Source organism: Castor canadensis, chromosome 7 (genome assembly GCF_047511655.1).
Source record: "Castor canadensis chromosome 7, mCasCan1.hap1v2, whole genome shotgun sequence".
NCBI lineage: Eukaryota > Metazoa > Chordata > Mammalia > Rodentia > Castoridae > Castor > Castor canadensis.
In genome coordinates, this window is record NC_133392.1 from 122,907,870 (window position 1) to 122,928,117 (window position 20,248).

At 37.8% G+C, this 20,248-nt stretch overlaps 1 protein-coding gene and 1 pseudogene across 3 annotated transcripts in view; one reads left to right on the forward strand and one right to left on the reverse strand.

The window, feature by feature from the left end:
* The window catches only part of Faf1 (Fas associated factor 1), a 410,583-nt gene continuing 390,335 nt past the window's right edge, over positions 1-20,248 (forward strand). For 2 of the 3 annotated variants that reach the window (XM_074080173.1, XM_074080176.1), the window contains exon 1: positions 1-186. In XM_074080173.1, coding sequence (XP_073936274.1) covers positions 142-186 — 45 coding nt within the window. In that variant the 5' untranslated portion in view covers positions 1-141. The remainder of the gene's footprint in view (positions 187-20,248) is intronic. The other variant, XM_074080174.1, reaches the window with a different exon arrangement.
* Positions 15,336-15,941, reverse strand: LOC141424946 (small ribosomal subunit protein eS7-like; annotated as a pseudogene).

The following is a 20,248-nucleotide window of genomic DNA, read 5'->3' on the forward strand; positions in this document are numbered from 1 at the left end:
CCCCGCCGGCCCGCCCGCGGGCTCGCCCGCCAGCCCCTCGGCGCCCGGTGGCGGCGGCGGTGGCGACGGCCGCCGCAGGAGGCGCCGTCCCCCTCCCAGGTGCGCGCTTCGCTCCTAGAGCCGCGGAACTCGGCGGCCGTCATGGCGTCCAACATGGACCGGGAGATGATCCTGGCGGATTTTCAGGTGAATTAACTGGCCTTGTTTCCTTCCCACCTCAACCTCCCGGGTGCCAGTGGAGTGTAGCTTAGGCTTTTCTATTGTACGGGGCGCGCGCGCGCGCGTGTGTGTGGTGTTGTGAGCCGGGGCGTGGGAGAGCATGTAATTCATAAGCTGTATTGGGTGGGTAGAATGTCCAAGTACGGGTTGAATGAGATTTTAGGTTGAGGGGCGTTTGAATTTTGGGTTAGTATGTGTGTGGACTGTTTCTCAATTATATGGGGATGTGTAGAATCTGGGGGTGTTAAGTGTGGGGCCATTTAGAATGGGGTATTTTTGGTTCCATGGGGAGACTGATGTATGGGGTGTGGGTGTGGAGCGTGTGTAATGGGTGTGGTGTATTGTATGGAGAGTAAAAAAGCAGAATGAAGAGGAGGTGGTGATCCTTTTCAAAGAGGAATAAACGTTTGAGAATTTGAATGCCTTCGTGCAGTCTTTGGAGGGGAAGAAGATGAGGCAGAGGGACTGCATATTCCAATTTATGTCTGCAGTGAATTCACAAGCTTAATAAGCAGTTCCTATTTGCAGAATCCCCTCCCTTACAGACTTGAATTGCTTGGTTGGTGTCCTTTCTCCAGGAGTAATTTAAAAGATAAATAAAGGTTATTCCCTCACTGAACCCAAATATAGAGACACTGGCATGTAAGTAAGTATCTTAGGGAGGCCCTTGAAAGTAGAGTTGTGTGTATCAGAAAAGACATGGTGTTAGAAGTTATACTTTGAATGTTATTTTTGCCTTTCGATTTTTTTTTTTTGTGGTGCTAGGGTTTGAACTCAGGGCCTACACCTTGAGCCACTCCACCAATCCTTTTACGATGTTTTTGTTTTTGTTTTTTTTCCCAAGATAGGGTCTCGAGAAGTATTTGCCTGGGCTGGCTTTGAACCTCAGTCTTCCTGATCTCTGCCTCCTGAGTAGCTAGGATTATAGGCGTGAGCCACCTACGCCCGTCTCCTTTTGGTGTTTGATGAAGAAAATGCTTTAGTGAGATATATTTATTTTTAACTATTTTGGTATGTACTTACAAGCTACTGTCAAGTACAGACATATTTCCTCCTCTTTCTGTAACACTCATTATTACACAAAGTCTAACACATTGTAGGTATTTTCCTTACGGACATTTTGTTGGGCTTTTCTACTCTTTCTGTTCTCTTTAGTTCCTTATTTTTACATGATATTCTTGAACATTTTCAAGACAAGAGTTTGCTCTTTCAGGCTAGTCTGTGGTATCTGATACACTAGGAATGTGCATATATCTACATTTTGATTGTACTGTAGCCTTCAAACTAAGGAGAGTTCTTAAAAGTTGACCACAACAGTTTGGTGGTGTAGGTTTAGGAATGGCCTGAAGTCTTTTGCGTAAGTGTTTCTTTTATCTTTTTGTTTTTGCTCTTTTTTTTTTTTTTAACTCTCTACTCTTTTATCTATTATGGAATGTATTGTGTAAAAAAGAACTCTATGTTTCTAGGTGTAGTTTTATCCTGTTATGAAATTGTGTTCTGGTTTTGGATAGCAACAGTGTTGTTTATCCTTTTAAAAGCCCTAGTATAATAAAAACTTTGTTTTGATTTCACAAACTTTTTACCTCTGATAGCATGTAGCTGTTTTATGTCTTATTATTCATGACATTTATTATTCCTGTTGTTTAATCTTTTTGTTTTCATTTTGTTCTTTGAGACAGCATCTTGCTATGTAGCCCAGGATGGCCTCCAACTGACTGGTAATCCTCCTACCTCTTCCCCACTGAGTGGTGGGATTCTAGAGGTGTGTCACCACTCCTAGCTCACTATTAATCTTATATTGTTTAAATGACCAGATATTTAGGGCTCTTGTTCTCAGGGGCAAAACTAATATATCCTGAGAAGCATCAGGGGTTTTGGCTTGGAAGTCAAAATAATTATTTTGATCACATCAATAAATTATAGTAAGTTTCTTTTCATTCTTCTCCTCTCTCTGTTTTGTGGTGCTGGGGATTAAACCTAGGGTCTTGTGTGTGCCAGGCAAGCACTCTACCATGGAGCTTCATCCCCAGCCAATATATTCTCTGGTTAGTATGGCATTGAAATGGTCTTATAGAACAGTGACATGCTGTGCATAGTTGTTTATAAAAGGAAAAAAACCTGATCTGAATAATTGTATATCAAATGGTGTGAGTTAGCTTTAAGTTGCAAGTAGGTGAGAAAATATTACTGATAGAATAAAAATTGTTTTGAAAACCATACACTTTAAGCATATTAACCTTTTTTGTGTGTTTAGGAACCTGTAATCCTCTTATAAATTATGATGCCAGCTGGAGGTGTTACTCAAGTAATAGAGTTCCTTCCGCTTAGCATGCCTGAGACCTGGAGTTCAAATTCTAGTACTGCCACACACATAAAAAAAGTCTCCATACATTGCTGAATTTTACTTGGGGGACAGAACTAAGATACCAGTTTGCTTTGCTTTTGTGATCTTAGTTTAAAATTGATTATTCTTACGGTCTTTTATGTTGTGTGTTTTTAGGATTAACTTTAAAAAATAAGCATTTATCCAGTTATGAGAAAACCAAATAATTTATTTTAAAGACTGTACCTCAAGACTTATCATGTAGGGGATTGGGAATTTAGCTTAGTCGTAGGGGCTTGCCTGGCATGTGCAAGGCCCTGGGTTTAATCTTTAGCACTCTCACTCCCCTCAAAAGACTTGGCATGTAGATTCTTGGATGACACTGGTTTATTCTATAACTGAATAAATCATTTTCCCCACACAAAATTGAATATAGTAAAATTATATTGTGTTTATCTATAATAGTATTTGAGCTCAGTGTATCTTCGTAGAAAGGACATAATTTTTAAATTTGATTAGATTTTAAAAGTAAATTTAAAAATAAATAAGTCAGATTTCAATCATTGCTGGATAATAGGTTCTAATATGTCTAGATATGACAGCTTTTGAGAAGGAATTTTTTTTTTGTAGTACTGAGTTTTGAACAAAGTGCTTTGAGCTGCTAGGTACGTGCCACTTCTCCAGCTCGTTATATATATATTTTGGCTATTTTGACTCAATAAAGCATGAGAGCCTGAGTTCAAAACTCAGTACTGCAAAAAAAAAAAAAAAAGACTTCTGATGATCTTAGTGATGAAGTAGTGATAAGTAGTGAGTAGAAGATTATTATAGATTAGTATAGCTTGTACTTAATGGAATAGGATTGGGACATTGTAGATGGGTGAAATTATTAGAAAGCAAGTGTATTTCTCCCATCCTCTCAATTACAGAAATATAATCATGGTAAAATATAACCTAAAATTTGTCGTACACTTTTAGGTGTACAGTTCACTGACACTAAGTACATTTATATTGCTATGCCACCATCATACCTGTTCATTTCCAGAACTCCTTTTATCCTATAAAACTGCAACTCTGTATGCATTAAACAGTAACTCCCCATTCTCTTTTCCTAACCCTGGGCAACCAGCATTCCATTTCTGACTCTATCAATTTGACTGTTACAGGTACTTGATACAAGTGGAATCAGATAGTATTTGTCTTTTTGTGATTGCTTATTTCACTTAATGTAGGTGTTCCCAAGATTCATCCATGTTGCAGCATGTCAGAAGTTAAACAGTGTTCTGTTAGGTTGTTCATACCTTTTGGTTATTGTGAATGTTGTTTGATGCTGAGCATGGTGGTGTACATCAGTAACCCCAGTACTTAACTTTATTACTTTTTGAGACAGGAGCTTGCCATGTAGCCTGGCCACTAATTCTGGATCTTGCCATGTAGCCTGGCTGCTAATTCTGGATCCTCCTGTCTCAGTCTTCGAGTGCTGTAATTACATTTGTGCAGCACCATACTTGGCCCTGATTTCAGTTCATTTGGGTGTATACCCAGAAGTAAATTGCTGAATCATATGATTGTTTTTAGTTTTTTTGGGAAACTGCCATACTATTTTTCATAGTGACTATACCACCAACCTTTTGAGTGGAGAGAATGCCAGCATCTTGTTTAACCAATTATTATTATTATTTTGCTTATTTATTTCCTGTTGAGACAAGATCTTCCTGTGTAGCCCAGCCTGTCTTGGAACTCATCATATAGCGCAAGCCAGCCTCAAACTTGTTATTCTCCTGTCTTAGCTTTCAAAGTGATGAGATTATAGGCATATGTCACCATTCCTGGCTTAGTTAATTATTTTTAAATTTGGCTCTGAGGAAGTAAATTTAGAAATTTGAAATATTTTACCAATATCAGCTGTAGATGTACATGGTGTTAGCATAGTATATTATTGGTAAAGGAATAAATAGAGTAGTATACTTACGGTTCTGGCTGGCTAGAACCAGGGGGTGGTGTAAAAGAATTTCTTGAGTATTTTAACAAAAGGCATTGATAGATCATGAGATCTCCCTCACCCCTTAATGATTTTATAATAAAGAGATGCAGTCAGGTGAAAGTTCCAAATCTTATTCTTTTAGTAATTGTAGAAATTTTTACTTCTTTCTTCTTTTTTCATTTTCTTATCTGCCTTTTCTCCTCCACCCTTTCCTTCCTCTTCTCCTCATTCCCATCCCCTTCTTTTCCTCTTCCTTTTTCTTTACAAAAATCACTTCATCAACAAACTTTTGAGACCCTATTTGGTTTGCTTACAGATGTGAAAGTAGTTACACAAACAATTGCCATTACTGTCAAATAATTTTGGTGATATTAGTTACCACTTACTTTGGTTCTAGATGGATAACAACAAAAATGTCTCCTTCCACCTTCCTTAACCTTTTGGTTAATGTCATACTAGCTTGTTTTTCCTCTAAGATAAAATTTTATAGCATATATTTTTTCTTTGGCAGAAAAAGGGGATGTAATTGTTTAGAATAGTCTAGCAGGTTAGTCTTACATATTTTTCTGTTGCTGATAATAGAGACCACGATCATAGCTCTACTCAAGTGAAGAAAAAAAGAAAGAACTCTCACTAGCAGTAATACTTTGTTTCAGATTTTCTCAGAAACAAAACATTATCTGCCTTGCTAAAAAAGTATTCTTTCTGAATTTAGATCCAGTGGTCATAGATTCATAGTCCCTTTATTTCTTCTCAAATTTCACGTCAATTTTGATGTTACTTTCAGTTATGCCTGTATTGCTTTATAAATATTCTAGTATTGGACTAGCACCATATACTTGTATGGTTTGATGTGCTTCTGAGCTCCTTTTCGAAGCATAGAATCTTCTATGAAACACTATAGGTAGTAGTGTTGCATTCTGGTAAGTCACTTGCACATGATTTCTCCTCTTTTATAACATTTTCACTTTCCAAATACTTTGAATCCTTCCTTCTTTTTTAGTTTGACCCAAGAGATATCTTCTACAAAAGAGATGCTACACTGTGTGAGCAGAAATGATATCAGTCAATCCAAGTGGATAGATATTCTTTGTGATGATCTGGATTAGGAATTGAACCAAGTAATTATGGAACATATTTCATTGCTGAGAAGTTACCTTGGGTAGGAGATTGAGTACTATGGCTACAAGTAGTTTTGAGTCTTGTTACCTGTCCTTTCTTTTCATTCTCTTCTATCTTTGTTTGAGGGACAAATCATGTTGTTTTAGTATTTGAATTGTAGATTGTTGGGAAGATAAGGTTTTGGCATATAGAATAAAGTTTAATAGTTTGTGGTTAAGGATATAACTTTGGGTTTAGACCACTTGAATTTAAATCACAGTTCTGCAACTCACTTATCTTGTGATCTTTGACCAATCCACACCTCTGTGCCTCAAGTTTCCCTACATGAAAAATGAGTTAACATGTAAAGTGGGTAGATCAGGTGTCTGACATAGGAAGTATTCAATAAATTCTAGCTATTTTTGCCAATTTTTAAGGTATGTACTTGTTCAGGGGAACTTCAGTGATCATGTATTTGAAGCCTGTCATTTTTCCTTTTGTGGAAATTGAGACTCCAGAAAAAGGTGACTTGTCCAAGGTCATAGGTTGATTTGGAACAAAGATTTTATCCGTGTACATTTTCTAACTAATCTGTCAGTTCTTGAGGAAAACAGACCTGTCATTCAGAAATTTCTCCAAATGAGGAAACTTAACTTATAAAATAAATTAGCAAGCCAGGTGTGGTGACGCTTACCCTAGCTACTCAGATGGCTGAGGCAGGAGGTCAATCACTTGAGCCAGGAGTTCAAGATTATCCTGGCAACACAGTGAGACTCCATCTCAAAATAAAGGGTGCCTGGCTTGTAGTAGACATATAGGTAGGGAGGGAGGAAGGGAAGGAAAGCTAGTTTTGTCTGGTCATTCCTAGTCTACCTTTTTGCTACATTGCCTAGCAATGTAGGTGGAGGTTGAAAGTCATGAAATGAACACAGTCTATATTTGCTGAGCATGGATGAGTTGATGCCTATAGTTTGTCTGATTGGTTTTTATAGATCCTATAGATTAGGGGCTAGTGAACTATTTTGTGGGTTGGCTGTTTGGTTTTTGTAAATAAAAATTTATCGGAACATAGTTATACATATTTGTTTATTTGTTGCCTGAGTTTGCTTTCTTGTTCTAGTAACAGAGGTGAGTAGTTAAGACAGAGACTTTATGGCCTATAGGCCTAAAATACTTAGTGTCTGGGACTTCAAGATAAAAGTTGTTCCTACTCCCTTCAATAAAATCAATGTTTTTCTTTCTAGGTTTTAGTAACTTCACAATGCTAAAATATTTTAACGCTTCCCAGGTAGCAATATATGGTTACATATGACACAAAGGGCAGTTATTAGATCATTTCTCTTAGGTAGACTAGTCGGAGCTGTAGTATTTTGTTTTGGCTGTGGTTTTCTGAGCAAGACTTTTAGCCTTTATGGCTATCAGTTGTTCAATTTATAGAATGGAGATCTGCCTAGAGTCCTATCTAGACGAAGAGTAGACTAGATCAGGCCAGATCAAGTCTGGACAATTACTTCGGAGCAGTGGGGTGAAGGAAGGACATTTATTTGTAACTCAGGTAATTGATCTAGATTAGCGGTCGGAAGACTATAATCTAAGGGCGTAACTACCACCTGTTTTGTAAATAAAATTGTTGGAAAATAGTCACTCATATTTGTTTGTATGTTGTCTCTGGGATACTTTTGCTCTCAGCAGTTGTTGACTGTATGGCCTGCAAAGCCTAAAATATTTACTGTGTCCCTTACTGGAAAGTTTGCTGACCTAGATCAGTGGTGATTTCTGTTCCTCAGGGACCATTAGGCAACATCTGGAGATGTGTTGCTGGCATTTAGTGTATAAAGGCTGCTGATCTATAATGGACAGGATGACCTTCCCCTCCCAGTGAAGAATTACCGGTCCTAGATGCTGATAGTGCTGAAAAATCTTGATCTAAGTCAGTTGTTCTCAAACTTTAGCTTGCATTGGAATAACTTGGAGGGCTTGTTAAACAACAGGTTGCTGGACCCTCACCCCAATGTTTCTGATTCAGTGAATCTGGGGTGGAATTTGGAAATTTTCATATTTACCAGATGCCAGGTTATGCTTATGTTGCTGATCTAAGAATTGAACTTGAGAACCACTGATATGTCAAGATAAAATTTTTTTTTTTGATCAGACTGGGGTTTTAACTCATGGCTTCATGCTTCTAAAGCAGGCATCTACTTCTTGAGCCACATACCTCCAGTCCTCAAGATGACTTGAAATTCCATCCATTTCTTTATTTTTTTATTTTTGCTATTGTATTGCTATTCAATTTCCATATTCCACCTCACTTTAAGTAACTGTCAAAGGATACACCTAAAGTTGACTTTAAAAAACAAGTTCAACCACTACTTTCCCAGGGGGAAAAGAGGGTCAGGAGCCAGGACAGCACAAAATTAAAAGCTTTCCTCTAACACTTCTCAGCTGTAGCTCTTACATTAAAGATTTCTGGGAACCAGGATGAATTGCAAAGAACAACAACAAAAAACCCAACAACAAAAAAGCTGACTAAAACCTAACTAAAGTCATTAAGGTGCTCATAACTGAAAACTCTTACTCCTTCCTTTGCCACAACTTATATCTCATCTTTCCTATCTCAATAATTCCTCTATAACCACAAATAAATATAAAGGCAAGTGCAGTTATTCTGTTAATTTAACCAGACTGCTTTTTAAAATTATCTGTCAAGCTTTCTTTAAAGTCAATGACCAGTGATTAATATGGTGAGCAACCTCAGTTTGAAATTAAAATTTCTGCCTTAAAAAAGTTTGAGAGCTGTGGATGTTACTCAGTGGTAGAGCATTTATCTACCATGTACAAGGTAGATTAAAAAAAAAAGAGAGTGAAACTATAATCAAGAAGAGTGACTGATGCAGCAGTTCAGTGACAATGTTCAAATTTGTCACATTATCTTACTGAGCCCCTCCATAAAAGCTAAACCAGAGGTGAGGTGTTTTACACTTCTACATATATAGGTCATTTTGAAGCTACAACCCTTAATTTAATAAAATAGTCAAATTGCTATTCTGTCATGACATGACATGACAGATTTTATTATTCAAAATCAAGTCAAAATAGTAGACGCATAAACAGCCTATACCAATAAACATTCATTGAGTACCTCTTACTGGGTTCTGTAATAACAGATAGTTCAGACCTAGACAATTGTTGCCCCAAGATCTGAAAGTAAGGGAAAAACTTTTAAACTATTCATTGACAATCTAACATGATTCAAAAGAAGAGAAATATGTAAAAGATACAGAAGAAATTATTAGACCTAACTGGTAAGCGCGTATAATGTTATAACTGAGGATTCATATTTTAATAGGGTAGGAATAAAAACATCAATTTCAAGCTTTGGATTGCTTTTTGTGTGTCAGATACCAGACTCTTAATATAACCTTTACACTGTCTTTTCATTGGGATATAGTGATATAGTTTTCTGATTTCTGTGTATTTAGGTAAGCAGAGGCATTGATTGTCTTTATTTCTGACAGTCTTTTCAAGGGTGTTCACATTGTGAAAAGCTTTTGGAACATAGAGACAATGTCTTCTTCTGGAGCAAAAAGACTTGAGTCCTCTAGGCTCTGAGACCTTTTCTGTAATATAGTCAACTGCACATTCAGGTGTTACATTGATATGTTTTGTGTGATCCTATGGGAAATTATACTGGGGAATCAATTAAATGCTGACTTTGACTACTGATATTGCTGTAAGTCATAAAGTTCATTGTTCTTGACCTAGGAGTCAATGTCTTCTGCCAGGCCTCATGAGACTGACAGGCTAAGAAGTTACCTTGCAAGTAGGGTAAATCTCAGATCCCTCACAGTTCTTAGCAGTTTTGACAATAAGGATGAATGTTAGGCAAATGAGTCTGGAAGAAAAAAGATGAGGGCCTCATGTTGGTTCACAGAATTAGGGAAAGACTGTGAAAATTGGTAGACACATAATGACCCAGTTAATATGTGGTTCTTTATTGCCTGTTGCCTATTAATGAGGAATTGGGGAGGTGACTGCAAACTGAGTTCCACGAAGTAGGTTCAAAGATAACTAGCTCCCTGAATGCTCCTCTGGTTGTTGCTAACTATTGGGTGGGTAGATTTTTTTCTTTTCTTTCTTTTTTTCCCCAATCTGAAGGTCAGCCTCTTCCTAATTTTTTTTTATTGTTTTATTATTCATATGTGCATAAAAGGCTTGGGTCATTTCTCCCCCCTGCCCCTACCCCCTCCCTAACCACCCACTCCGCCCCCTTCCTCTCCCCTCCACCCCCTCAATACCCAGCAGAAACTATTTTGCCCTTATCTCTAATTTTGTTGAAGAGAGAGTATAAGCAATAATAGGAAGGAACAAGGGTTTTTGCTGGTTGAGGTAAGGATAGCTATACAGGGCATTGACTCACATTGATTTCCTGTGCGTGTGTGTTACCTTCTAGGTTAATTCTTTTTGATCTCACCTTTTCTCTAGTTCCTGGTCCCCTATTCCTATTGGCCTCAGTTGCTTTTAAGGTATCTGCTTTAGTTTCTCTGTGTTAAGCAGTCTCTTCCTAATGTATTACTAAGATGTGACCTGGCTAGGGAAAAGTTTCTGCCTTTTTCTGCATAAGAGTTATAGATGTGTGTATTCTTGTTCTTGAGTATGAAAGGAGGCAAATTTGCAACTTCTGTGAGCAGAAAGAAAATTTTTTAGAACTCTGGTGTGCCTCAGGGATGGGTGCATAATTTTTATGACTTAGCCCTTACACTGGAAGAAACTTTACTACACAGATCACTGTCTAAAGCAAAGCAACTGGGTCAATGGGGCCTTCAATTCACAGAGGTCTCACTCTAAATCTGGGTCTAGTTCACTGAGTGTTCAGCTAAGCTGAAAGCTGATTGTGTCTGTTCAGCTTCTGGGTCTATTTCAGCCTCTGCACCAGCTCTGTGGACTGATAATGGATGTGATTGCTTTGTTCATTGGGCAAAACTCAAAGCTATTCTTATAGCTCTGGCTATTACTCTCCTTGATGAAACATGTTATATTTCTACTGACTGTTGTCAGTGGCCTAGCTGGTTGGTCTGCTGCTTGAAAAACTGTGGACTGTTAGATTAAAGACAGCTTGCTTTAAACCTGTGAACTATAGAAACAAGTTATAGTTGCTGATCAAACCATCCAAATCATTCATATACCTGGCTACAACATGGGGCCTATTTTCTTCTTCCCTTTCTTTTTTAATACAAAACCTTCTTTTTATTAGTTTGGGGTATAGTAAGTGCAGTAGGATCCACAAGTGATGAGAAGGAAAAGGAATAGCACTCAGTGATAGCCTGGAGCCTAGCAGGAATCCTGACACTGGATTGTACCCATTCTTAACCTTTTTCATAGTCTCAGCCTCCTCTTAAAGTCTGAGAAAAATTGGAAACCTCTCATAGAAATGCAAGATGCATGTATATATATATTCCCATGGAACTTTGGGACTAGAAGCAGGCTTTCTACAAATCAGTGAGTGAAGGATAGCAGAAGAACCTTTATATTCTGACTAACCTTTGAGAAAAGAAATTAAATGTAAAAGGTTTATGTATCAGAGTCAGCTGGAGGGTTTATGGCCTCGATGGTTATAGACTGACTTTCTGTCCCTTCACTTTCCTAAATTATAATAGCTTCACCAACTAGGGTCAAAAGAGGGAGAGATAAAGGTGAATAAGAAGGACACAAAAAAATTTAGGAAAGGAGAGGTAGTAGAGAAAATTAGGGGCTGAAGATGTAGCTCAGTGGTAGAGTACTTGCCTAGCATGTGTAAGGCCCTGGGATTGAGCCCCAGAACCACAAAAAGTAAAAAACAAAATCAGATAAAATGGGAATAAGGAACAAGCATATCCAGGAGCTCAAGCAAATCCAAGTGAGATAAAAGTAGATAGTTTAGCAAGAATGAAAACTCAAGTAATTGAAAATTGGCTAGTTTCAGGACTTTCTTTCTCTGTGAGGCACTTCACATAAGTCCTGGGCAGTTTGCTTTCCAACAGTGGCAGGAAAGGGAACCTCATGAACAGCTGTGTCAGGTTGATCACATAAGGTGGAGCCTTGGTTATGTAAGGTGTCCCATGAGGTCTCCTTTTCTTTGCCATTCTGCCTGCCTCAGGCAACCTGCTCCGGGTATTACTTGTTCAGAGGGTTTCCTGGGATCCCCCCATTCCCAACTGCAGCAGACATGCAGGGCGTGGAGGACTGCTGAATTCTCAGACTCAGTGGAAGTTGTAGGCGCTGCTGTCCTTCTGGGCTATGCCCACCAGAGACCCCACATGACTGGAGAGCCTATGTTTTGTGTAACCATTGTGCAGAGAATCCATGCAAAGAGCCCATTTTCTGATGAAACCACTGGAATCAAGCCTCTGATTGAACCTACACTGCCCAGAGCCACTATTGATACCTGGGTTCATAAACCATCACAAACTGTACACAAAATAAAGGCTTTATGTTTTTTTTTTTAAGCTTTTACTTTGGTGGTGGTTGAAATGGGGTCTCATGAACTATTTGTCCAGACCGGCCTTGAACCTTGATCTTCCTGATCTCAGCCTCCCATGTAGTTGGGATTATGGGTGTGAGCCACTGGTGCCTGACTTAACACATTTAGCTTGTTCACTAAATGCAGCTGTCCCTAGAAAGCAATCTTGGTCATTTATTGGCTAATAATAAGAGTAGGAATGGGAAGTTATGTAGTCCTATTTTGAAAATTTGGTATTCTACCCTGGGCATGATGTTTGTTTTTTCCCATAGCAGTTATTCAAGGCTGAATTGGTTGGTGTATAGCATACTGTGTGGTCGCCAGACCAAAAGGTGGCTTAGGTAATTCAAAATTAATTTTGTTTGGTTACGTGGATTCTCTTGTTGGAGTGATAGGGTTCTAGATCATCAGGATAATGATCATTTGGTTAATGGGTCCCCTTATGGTAAGCCATATGGGTCAATGAAAGCCATAATGGATTTCTGTAGGTTTCATAAAAATTCCTTTGACCCTCTTGTATTTGACATTTCTGGATGATGGGTCTGGGTATGAGTAGGAGATGATTAGAGAAAACATGAAGTTATGGCTACTGGAATGGGATATATTGATTTTTTTGTGGCAGGGAATAGAGAGCAACAATTCTGACATCTGGGGAGGGATTAATTTAGACCCCTGAAGGTTCAGGGGAAGGAAAGACATTAATGTTCTTGCTCTTTCAGAACCATCCTTAAAATAGGTTGACAGTACCTCCTAGGCTGATGTAGGTCCCACTTGGAAAGATACAATTGTAAGCAACTCTTTCTTTCCAGGTGCACTGTTTGTGCTCTTGGGGACTGTACTTCTTTCATGTAAGACAGGCATTGACTTGCCTCCCTCTAAAAACATGGACTCTTGCACCTTTGAATGGGGAAACAACAGTAGATTTTGAAGTCTTTAGAGGGCTATTGAGGTTATTTTTGGTTTCTGGGAGTAAGCTTCCTGAAGTGATAACTGACTTGTTATTTATGCACATCCTCTGCACAGTTATCTGTCTCTATTAGCAAAGTCATTTAATTAGACTCACCTCAATTAGACTAGGCAGTTCAAAAGTTTTTTCTGACTTTTTAGATGAAGTAATCAATGGCAGTACCTTGGCCCTGAAAGGCAGTAAGGTCAATCTTAGTTCATTGAACAGAGGTTTTCTTTCCCTCCCTCCCGCCCTCTCTTCCTCCCTTCCTTCCTTTCGTCATCGTCATCGTTGTCTTTTTTTTTTTTTGACAGGCTCTTGCTAAGTAGCCTGGGCTGGCCTCAAACAGGCCTCCTGCCTCAGCCTCCTGAGTAGTGGCTTACAGAAGTGCTACCATTCCTGGCTCCAAAGTTGTTTTGAATGATAAAATTGCTTTACACTTTTTTTTTTCTGATGAGCCAACATTGAATCCATTGTATTGTTTTTGGATTAATGCTTAGGGACAAATGGAAAAGGTAAATACAGAAATTTAAGGAGAAAGCCACCTGACTTTCTGAGGTAAACCTTGATGATCTGTGAGGCTTCTTTATCTTATTTGATATGAGACTCTGAGGAACATGATTAAAATCAGTTCTGAAGAGTGATCTTATCCTGCTGTTTGGAGTCTTGTTGGTAGTAGTCTTAATTAAATGATATATGAGATAAATTGAATGGATTTAAAGTCCAAGCCTCTGTCAGATGGATTAATGAGCATGCTGCTAGAGTGGCATACTCATGAAAAATATTCAGCAGCAGCCAGTAGGTTAGAAATGGGGAGAGGATAATTATTTTTGAGACGGGGTCATCCAGTATAACCCATGCTGGCCTCAAACTCCTGGTCCTCTTGCCTTAGCCTCCCGAATTCTGGGATTACAGGTGTGCATTATCATTCTGGGCCTGAGGAATAGCTTTTGTTTATATTTCTTACATTTCTGTACATCTTTTGGATAAGACACTGGCTATTCCAGACTATTGGTGCATAGTATATTTCAACCAGTCTTGATAGTGTCTTGCACCAAAGGGCAGATTGCTTATAGCTTGGAAGATAAAGATACTTTTTCACTCCAAAGCAAAATGCAGGCATGCTTATTGTCCACTATAATAGATTCACATCCCATAAGCTCTGGGTTCCTCTTATATAATGTAGTCTACTTCAAGTCAAGATATTGTCCAGCTCATTTTGTGTTTACCTGTGGGAAATGGGGCTCAGGAATTAGTGTAAAAAATGCTGATATTGTAGCTACTGTTGTTGCCGTGAGTAATAAAATATTTTGTCCTTGACTCAGGAATCTCTTGTCTTCCTCTAGCTTCCATGAAATTGTAACAGGCTAAATTATTACCTTGCAAGTAAGTAGGGTGGATTCTTAGCTCTTTTATTGTTCTTACCATCCTGCAAGGTAGGTAAACCCTCATTTTACAGATTGGTTTCTGAGACGGTAATTATAATAACTACTAACATTTATTGAATAATTTCTTTCTGTTGGGCTCTGTGTGTTTTATGTGCATTCTTTTATATAATTGGTAAAGCCTATCTAGTGTATGATAGCCATTGTTACTCTTTTTATTTAAAGATGAGAAAATGTAGAGGTAAACAGGTTAAGAAATTATCTAATGATAAGTAGTGATTAACAAGTTTGGTTTAGAACTCGGGTGTGTTTCTTTACAAAGTAAAGTGTATGATCTTATATACCCACATTTCTCAAATGGGTGTGCTAGGTAGCATTCAAAGATACAGAAGAAACTGGGTGTGGTGGTGCATACCAATAGTATTAGCTACTTTGGAGGCTGAGGCACAAGGATCCCCTGAGCCCAGCAGTTTGAGGCCAGCCTGAGCAACATACTGAGACTTCATTTCACAAATAAGCAAAGGAAACTACAGAATAAATGTGCGTGTCTTCCTGTAGTGCTGACTTACTAGAATAATTGAAAAAGAAATGTGTGGTTTTCTTAAAACATTAAACACAGTTATGAAACATATACAAAATTTGCATGAATTAAATATAGGGTAGGATTTCTAAGACATTTTAGATGTGGCTTGCTTCTTTTTGGATCATCTCCTCTCTTCCAGTGGGGCGAACATGTTTCCCTTTTTCTGCTGTTACGACTCCAGTAGTGGGAAAATTTAAAAAAATTACTCACTATACTGTGTTGCCTTTGAGGAAAACAAAATTAAACTACATCCAGTTTTTTTTTTCCTCTGTCTTATACATTATTTAATCATATTTGTTTACTGAAACTCTGGGAATTCAAAATTAACATCCTTGCCTGTAAGCTTCTTATAGACACCAGAAAAATTTCAACTTTGTGTTCCACATTGTTCTGCTGAGCTTTGTCCATATGAACCGGGTACCATCCATATTCACATGGATCCTCTTTCACTTGGGAAGATTCACTTGAGAATTGTGTTGTGCACAGCTGTCAGAATGTGGCTTCTGGGACACATTTGCTTATTTTTATGGCTTTTTTGAATGGGCTTATACAGAATTCTCCTCTGGGCAATAAAAACTAACTGTTTCCACTGAACTTTTTCTCCAATCCATGCACTATTCAGACTTGGCTTTTCTGGAAAGATTTCATTTGAGGAACTGGAATAAAACTTATGATAGCTTTTGACCACTACCAACTTAAGTATCTGTGGCCACCCTGTGGAGATCCCTTGGCTAGGCCTTTAGTTCCACATTCATCTCCACCTCAAGCAGTGTCTGGAAGATGCCTGACTTGAACTTGTCTAGCTTCTTGTCATTGGACATCATGATCTTGGTGCTGGAACTGAACATGACCTGTCCTTGAGGTGTGCCAGTTTAGGAAGAGGATCCAGTTATTTTTTTTTTATTCCAGTACCTTATCATATGGCTTTTTGGAACACGAAAAGAATAGTCAAGCCTTTTCTGGTTTTCCAGAGATGACTGAGGCTAAAAATGAAGTCAAAAGAGGAGAAACTGGGGTTTGTTGACTGTTTTATCTTGAAGTTGTGTGTGGCAATAGTGGCTGTAGAGATTACTGACTACTTCAGCAAGAGAGTATATGTTAGTGGTATTTCTTTTTTTTCTTTTTTTTGAGACAGGGTCTTGCTATTTAGCCCAGCCTGGGCTGGAACTCTCAATTCTTTAGCTTTAGCCTCCTGAGTGCTGAGGTTATAGGCATGTGTTACCATTCCTGGTTGTAAATAGTATTTTTTTTTTAGAACTTCCTATTACATTTATCAGAGACTATAAGTTATTGTATTGTATAAATGTATATTAATGCTAAGTAATTTTGCCTTTTTTTTTCTGGAAGTACTGTCAGTTTTAGGTATATTCATAATACTTAGGAATGGAACTTGAACCAAAAGTAATAGTGTTGTGACGAAAGTAATAAAAGTAATAGAGTTGCCTCCAAAGCAAGGTGGTCTCAGGTTGATACACATGGACTTTGTTATAGACTGCATTGTAAAGCTGGATATGGTGGTGTATTTCTGTGTGAGAATTTAGATTTCGAGGTCAGCCTGGGCTACATAGTGAGTGCAAGGCTGTCCTGGGCTATATGGCTAGACCCTGTCTCAGAAAACAAAACAAAAATCCAATAAAACAAAAACTACATTGTATTTTAGAAGAAGAAAACAGTGTTTACTGATTAATTGGAAAAATGTAAAAAGAAATAATTCCCCCAATACTGACGGGATGGATATTTGAAGATATTAAATAATTTGTATTTTTTAAGTGTGAAAATATATTGATTTTTAAAAAAAGTCATTGGCTTTTAGAGATATATACTGAAATATTTACATGTGAAATCATGTGATACCTGGAATTTACTTCAGAATGATTTGTGGGGGGTTTGGGGTAGGGTTGGCAGGAGTGGAATAAGATTGGCTATGATTTGGTAATTTTTGAAGAGGCTGTCGTGTTTTTGGTTGTTCATTTTACTATTATCTCTACTAATATATTGAAAATTTTCTTTTAATAAGTTAAAAAACATAATCTATTAGTATGTAAGTGGACGATAGGATTGCAGAAATAGTGAAGAGAATTTTTTTTTTTTTGATTCAGAGTCTTGTTAGTTTGCTCAGGCCAGTTCTGAAGTTGTGGGCTCAAGTGATTCTCCCATTGCAGTCTCCTGAATAACTGGGACTACAGGCATGTGCTACTATATCTGACTGTAGGAACTTGTAAGGAATTTATTTCATGTACTAAATATGAATAATCAAAGACAAATGTTATTTTGGCAATGAAGTGCTAGAAGCATTTTTCTTTCCCTCCCTCCCTTCTTTCCTTCCTGTTTTGGTGCTACTGGGATTTGAACTCAGGGCTTTGAGCTTGCCAGGCAGGCACTTTACCATGCCTCCAGCTCTCTCTCTCTCTTTTTTAAAGGTACAAAAAATATTTTAAGCAAAGAGAAAAAGGACAATTAGATGATAAATCATTTTGTGTTTATTGATGACAATCTGGTTTTGCAATGACTTCTTATTTTTTAATTCCTATCCCAATAAAGCAGCATATGATAATAATGTTTGAATATAGCTCATTTGTTTTAAGAATGGAAATACTGCGTAAATTATTAGTTTACCCCCATGCATGGAAAATATGTAAATGTGGCTTTTGCCAAAATGAAGCACATTTTTTAATTAAGGTTAAAGATTTTGTTAGCTCATGAATCCTAGCCATAATTCAGGAATAATTTCATTTGCCAAGATAAAAATATTTTTATTTATTTATTTATTATTCATATGTGCGTACAATACTTGGGTCATTTCTCCCCCCTGCCCCCACCTCCTCCCTTACCACCCACCCTGCCCCCTCCCTCTCCCCCCACCCCCTCGATACTCGGCAGAAACTATTTTTGGTCCTTTTTTTTATTATTATTCATATGTGCATACAAGGCTTGGGATATTTCTCCCCCCTGCCCTACCCCCTCAATACCCAGTAGAAACTGTTTTGCCCTTATTTCTAATTTTGTTGTAGAGAGAGTATAAGCCATAATAGGAAGGAACAAGGGTTTTTGCTGGTTGAGATAAGGATAGCTATATAGGGAGTTGACTCACATTAATTTCCTGTGCATGTGTGTTACCTTCTAGGTTAATTCTTTTTGATCTCACCTTTTCTGTAGTTCCTGGTCCCCTTCTCCTATTGGCCTCAGTTGCTTTTAAGGTATCTGCTTTAGTTTCTCTGTGTTGAGGGCAACAAATGCTAACTAATTTTTTTGGTGTCTTACCTATCCTCATATCTTCCTTGTGTGCTCTCACTTTTACAAGATAAAAATATTAATGTGCCAGTAAACAGCTACTTTTTTTCTTAACATGTCTACTAGAAGAATTTTTCTTTTATAATCTATGCAGATTGTGTATGGGTATATTTGCATGTGTGTTTATAGCAGAACCTTGACATTTCCAGTGATTGGATCCTGAAGGTACCCTGAATTAATATGGATACAGAATCATCCTTTGATGAAAGGTCAGTGGTGACATACATTGCTGACTCTAAGACTCAGTTCCATATGTATTCCTATTGAGTTTTTAGAAAATTTTCATGAAGGTTGCTACAAGGAACTCCCTGCCGACCAGGGGATATCTTGCAGTTGTTATTCCTCATCCATGGGGAAGGCATGAAACTGTAGGGTCATGGTTCTTAGCTGCTTTCCACCTTGCTGTAGTAATCCCAGCTAGGAATTTCTGAGCTGTTCACCAAGGCATTTACTCATAACTCTCTCGTGGTTGGCATTGTGGTCACATAAGAGAGATGGATATATGGCAGAGATAGTACATTGCAGTATTTAATGAAAAAAAGTGCCTTTAGTTCTTATTACTCAGTATATGCTGAGGGTATACAGGACATTGAGTTGTTCACAGTGGATATTTAGATGACTTCACATGTGTTGTGGTATGATGCTGTGAGAAATATGAGAAGTACATGTTACCTGATAGTATCTTCATTCATGTTTTCACTCACTTGACAAAAATTTATTCAACATCTGCTCTGTTCTACTCATTATATAGTCATTCCTTTGTTTACATGGGAGATTGGTTTTAGCTTCATCCCCCTGTGGATACCAAAATCTGAGGATGCTCATCTTTTATAAACATATAGCCTGTGTATATCTTCTGTATACTTTAAATCATTTCTACATTACTTAAACTGTCTAATATAATGCAAATGTAATTTAAGAAGTTATATTGTTATGGTAATAATGATAAATTCTGAACATATTCAATAAAGATGCAATTTTAAAATAATATTTTCAGTCCTGGGTTGGTTGAATCTGTGGATGCAGAACACATGGATATGGAATACCTTATGTACTAAGGTACAGATGGATAGGGATTACAAAGAGGAGAAGGCTGGTGCAGTGGCTCAAACCTATAATCCCAGGTACTCGGGAGGTGATTGAGAAGATCAAAGTTTGAGGCCAGCCTGGGCAAAATGTTAGCCAGACTCCATCTTATTCTGTTATGTGGGAGATGTAGATACTAAGATAATAGTCTGAAGCCAGTCCAAGCAAAAAGTATGAGACCTCATCTGAAAAATAAAGCTAAAAGGACTGGTGCATGGCTTAAGTGATAGAGTGCCTGCTCAGCAAGGTACCCTAGGTTCAAACCCCAGTATTGTAGAAAAAAGGAAAAAAGAAGGAGAGAGAAAAAAAAAACCCAATTAATGAAGGTCAATGTTTATAATCCTCATAGTAAATAATTACAGTATAGAATAACAATACAGGAATATAGAATTTGGTTCAAATGGTTAATATGTATACATCCATATGTAACTTGAACCTATATTACTGGATATGTAGAATGACAGAAGAGTTGTCAGATGGCTGGTAAAACTATAAATCTTGGGGTACAAAGTCACAGAACTGAAATCTTCACTCATCTTTTCTCACAGTCAACTTTTTTCTGTCTTTTAATTGTATAAAGTGGTTTCAGTGTGATATTTCCATACAACAAATCATGTACTTTGGCCACATTCACCCCATATGCAATTTTCATTGAACAGTTTTGGTGATTGGCAGATCACTACTTTGTAAGGCAGAATAAGGCTAAAAGTTTTCTCTTTGTAACTTTCTGATTTACTGTAGACCTAATACAGAATTTCTTTTACTGTCACACGAAGGCAACTGTGTTACCAGTAACTCTTCATAATCGTGTGTGTGTGTGTGTGTGTGTGTGTG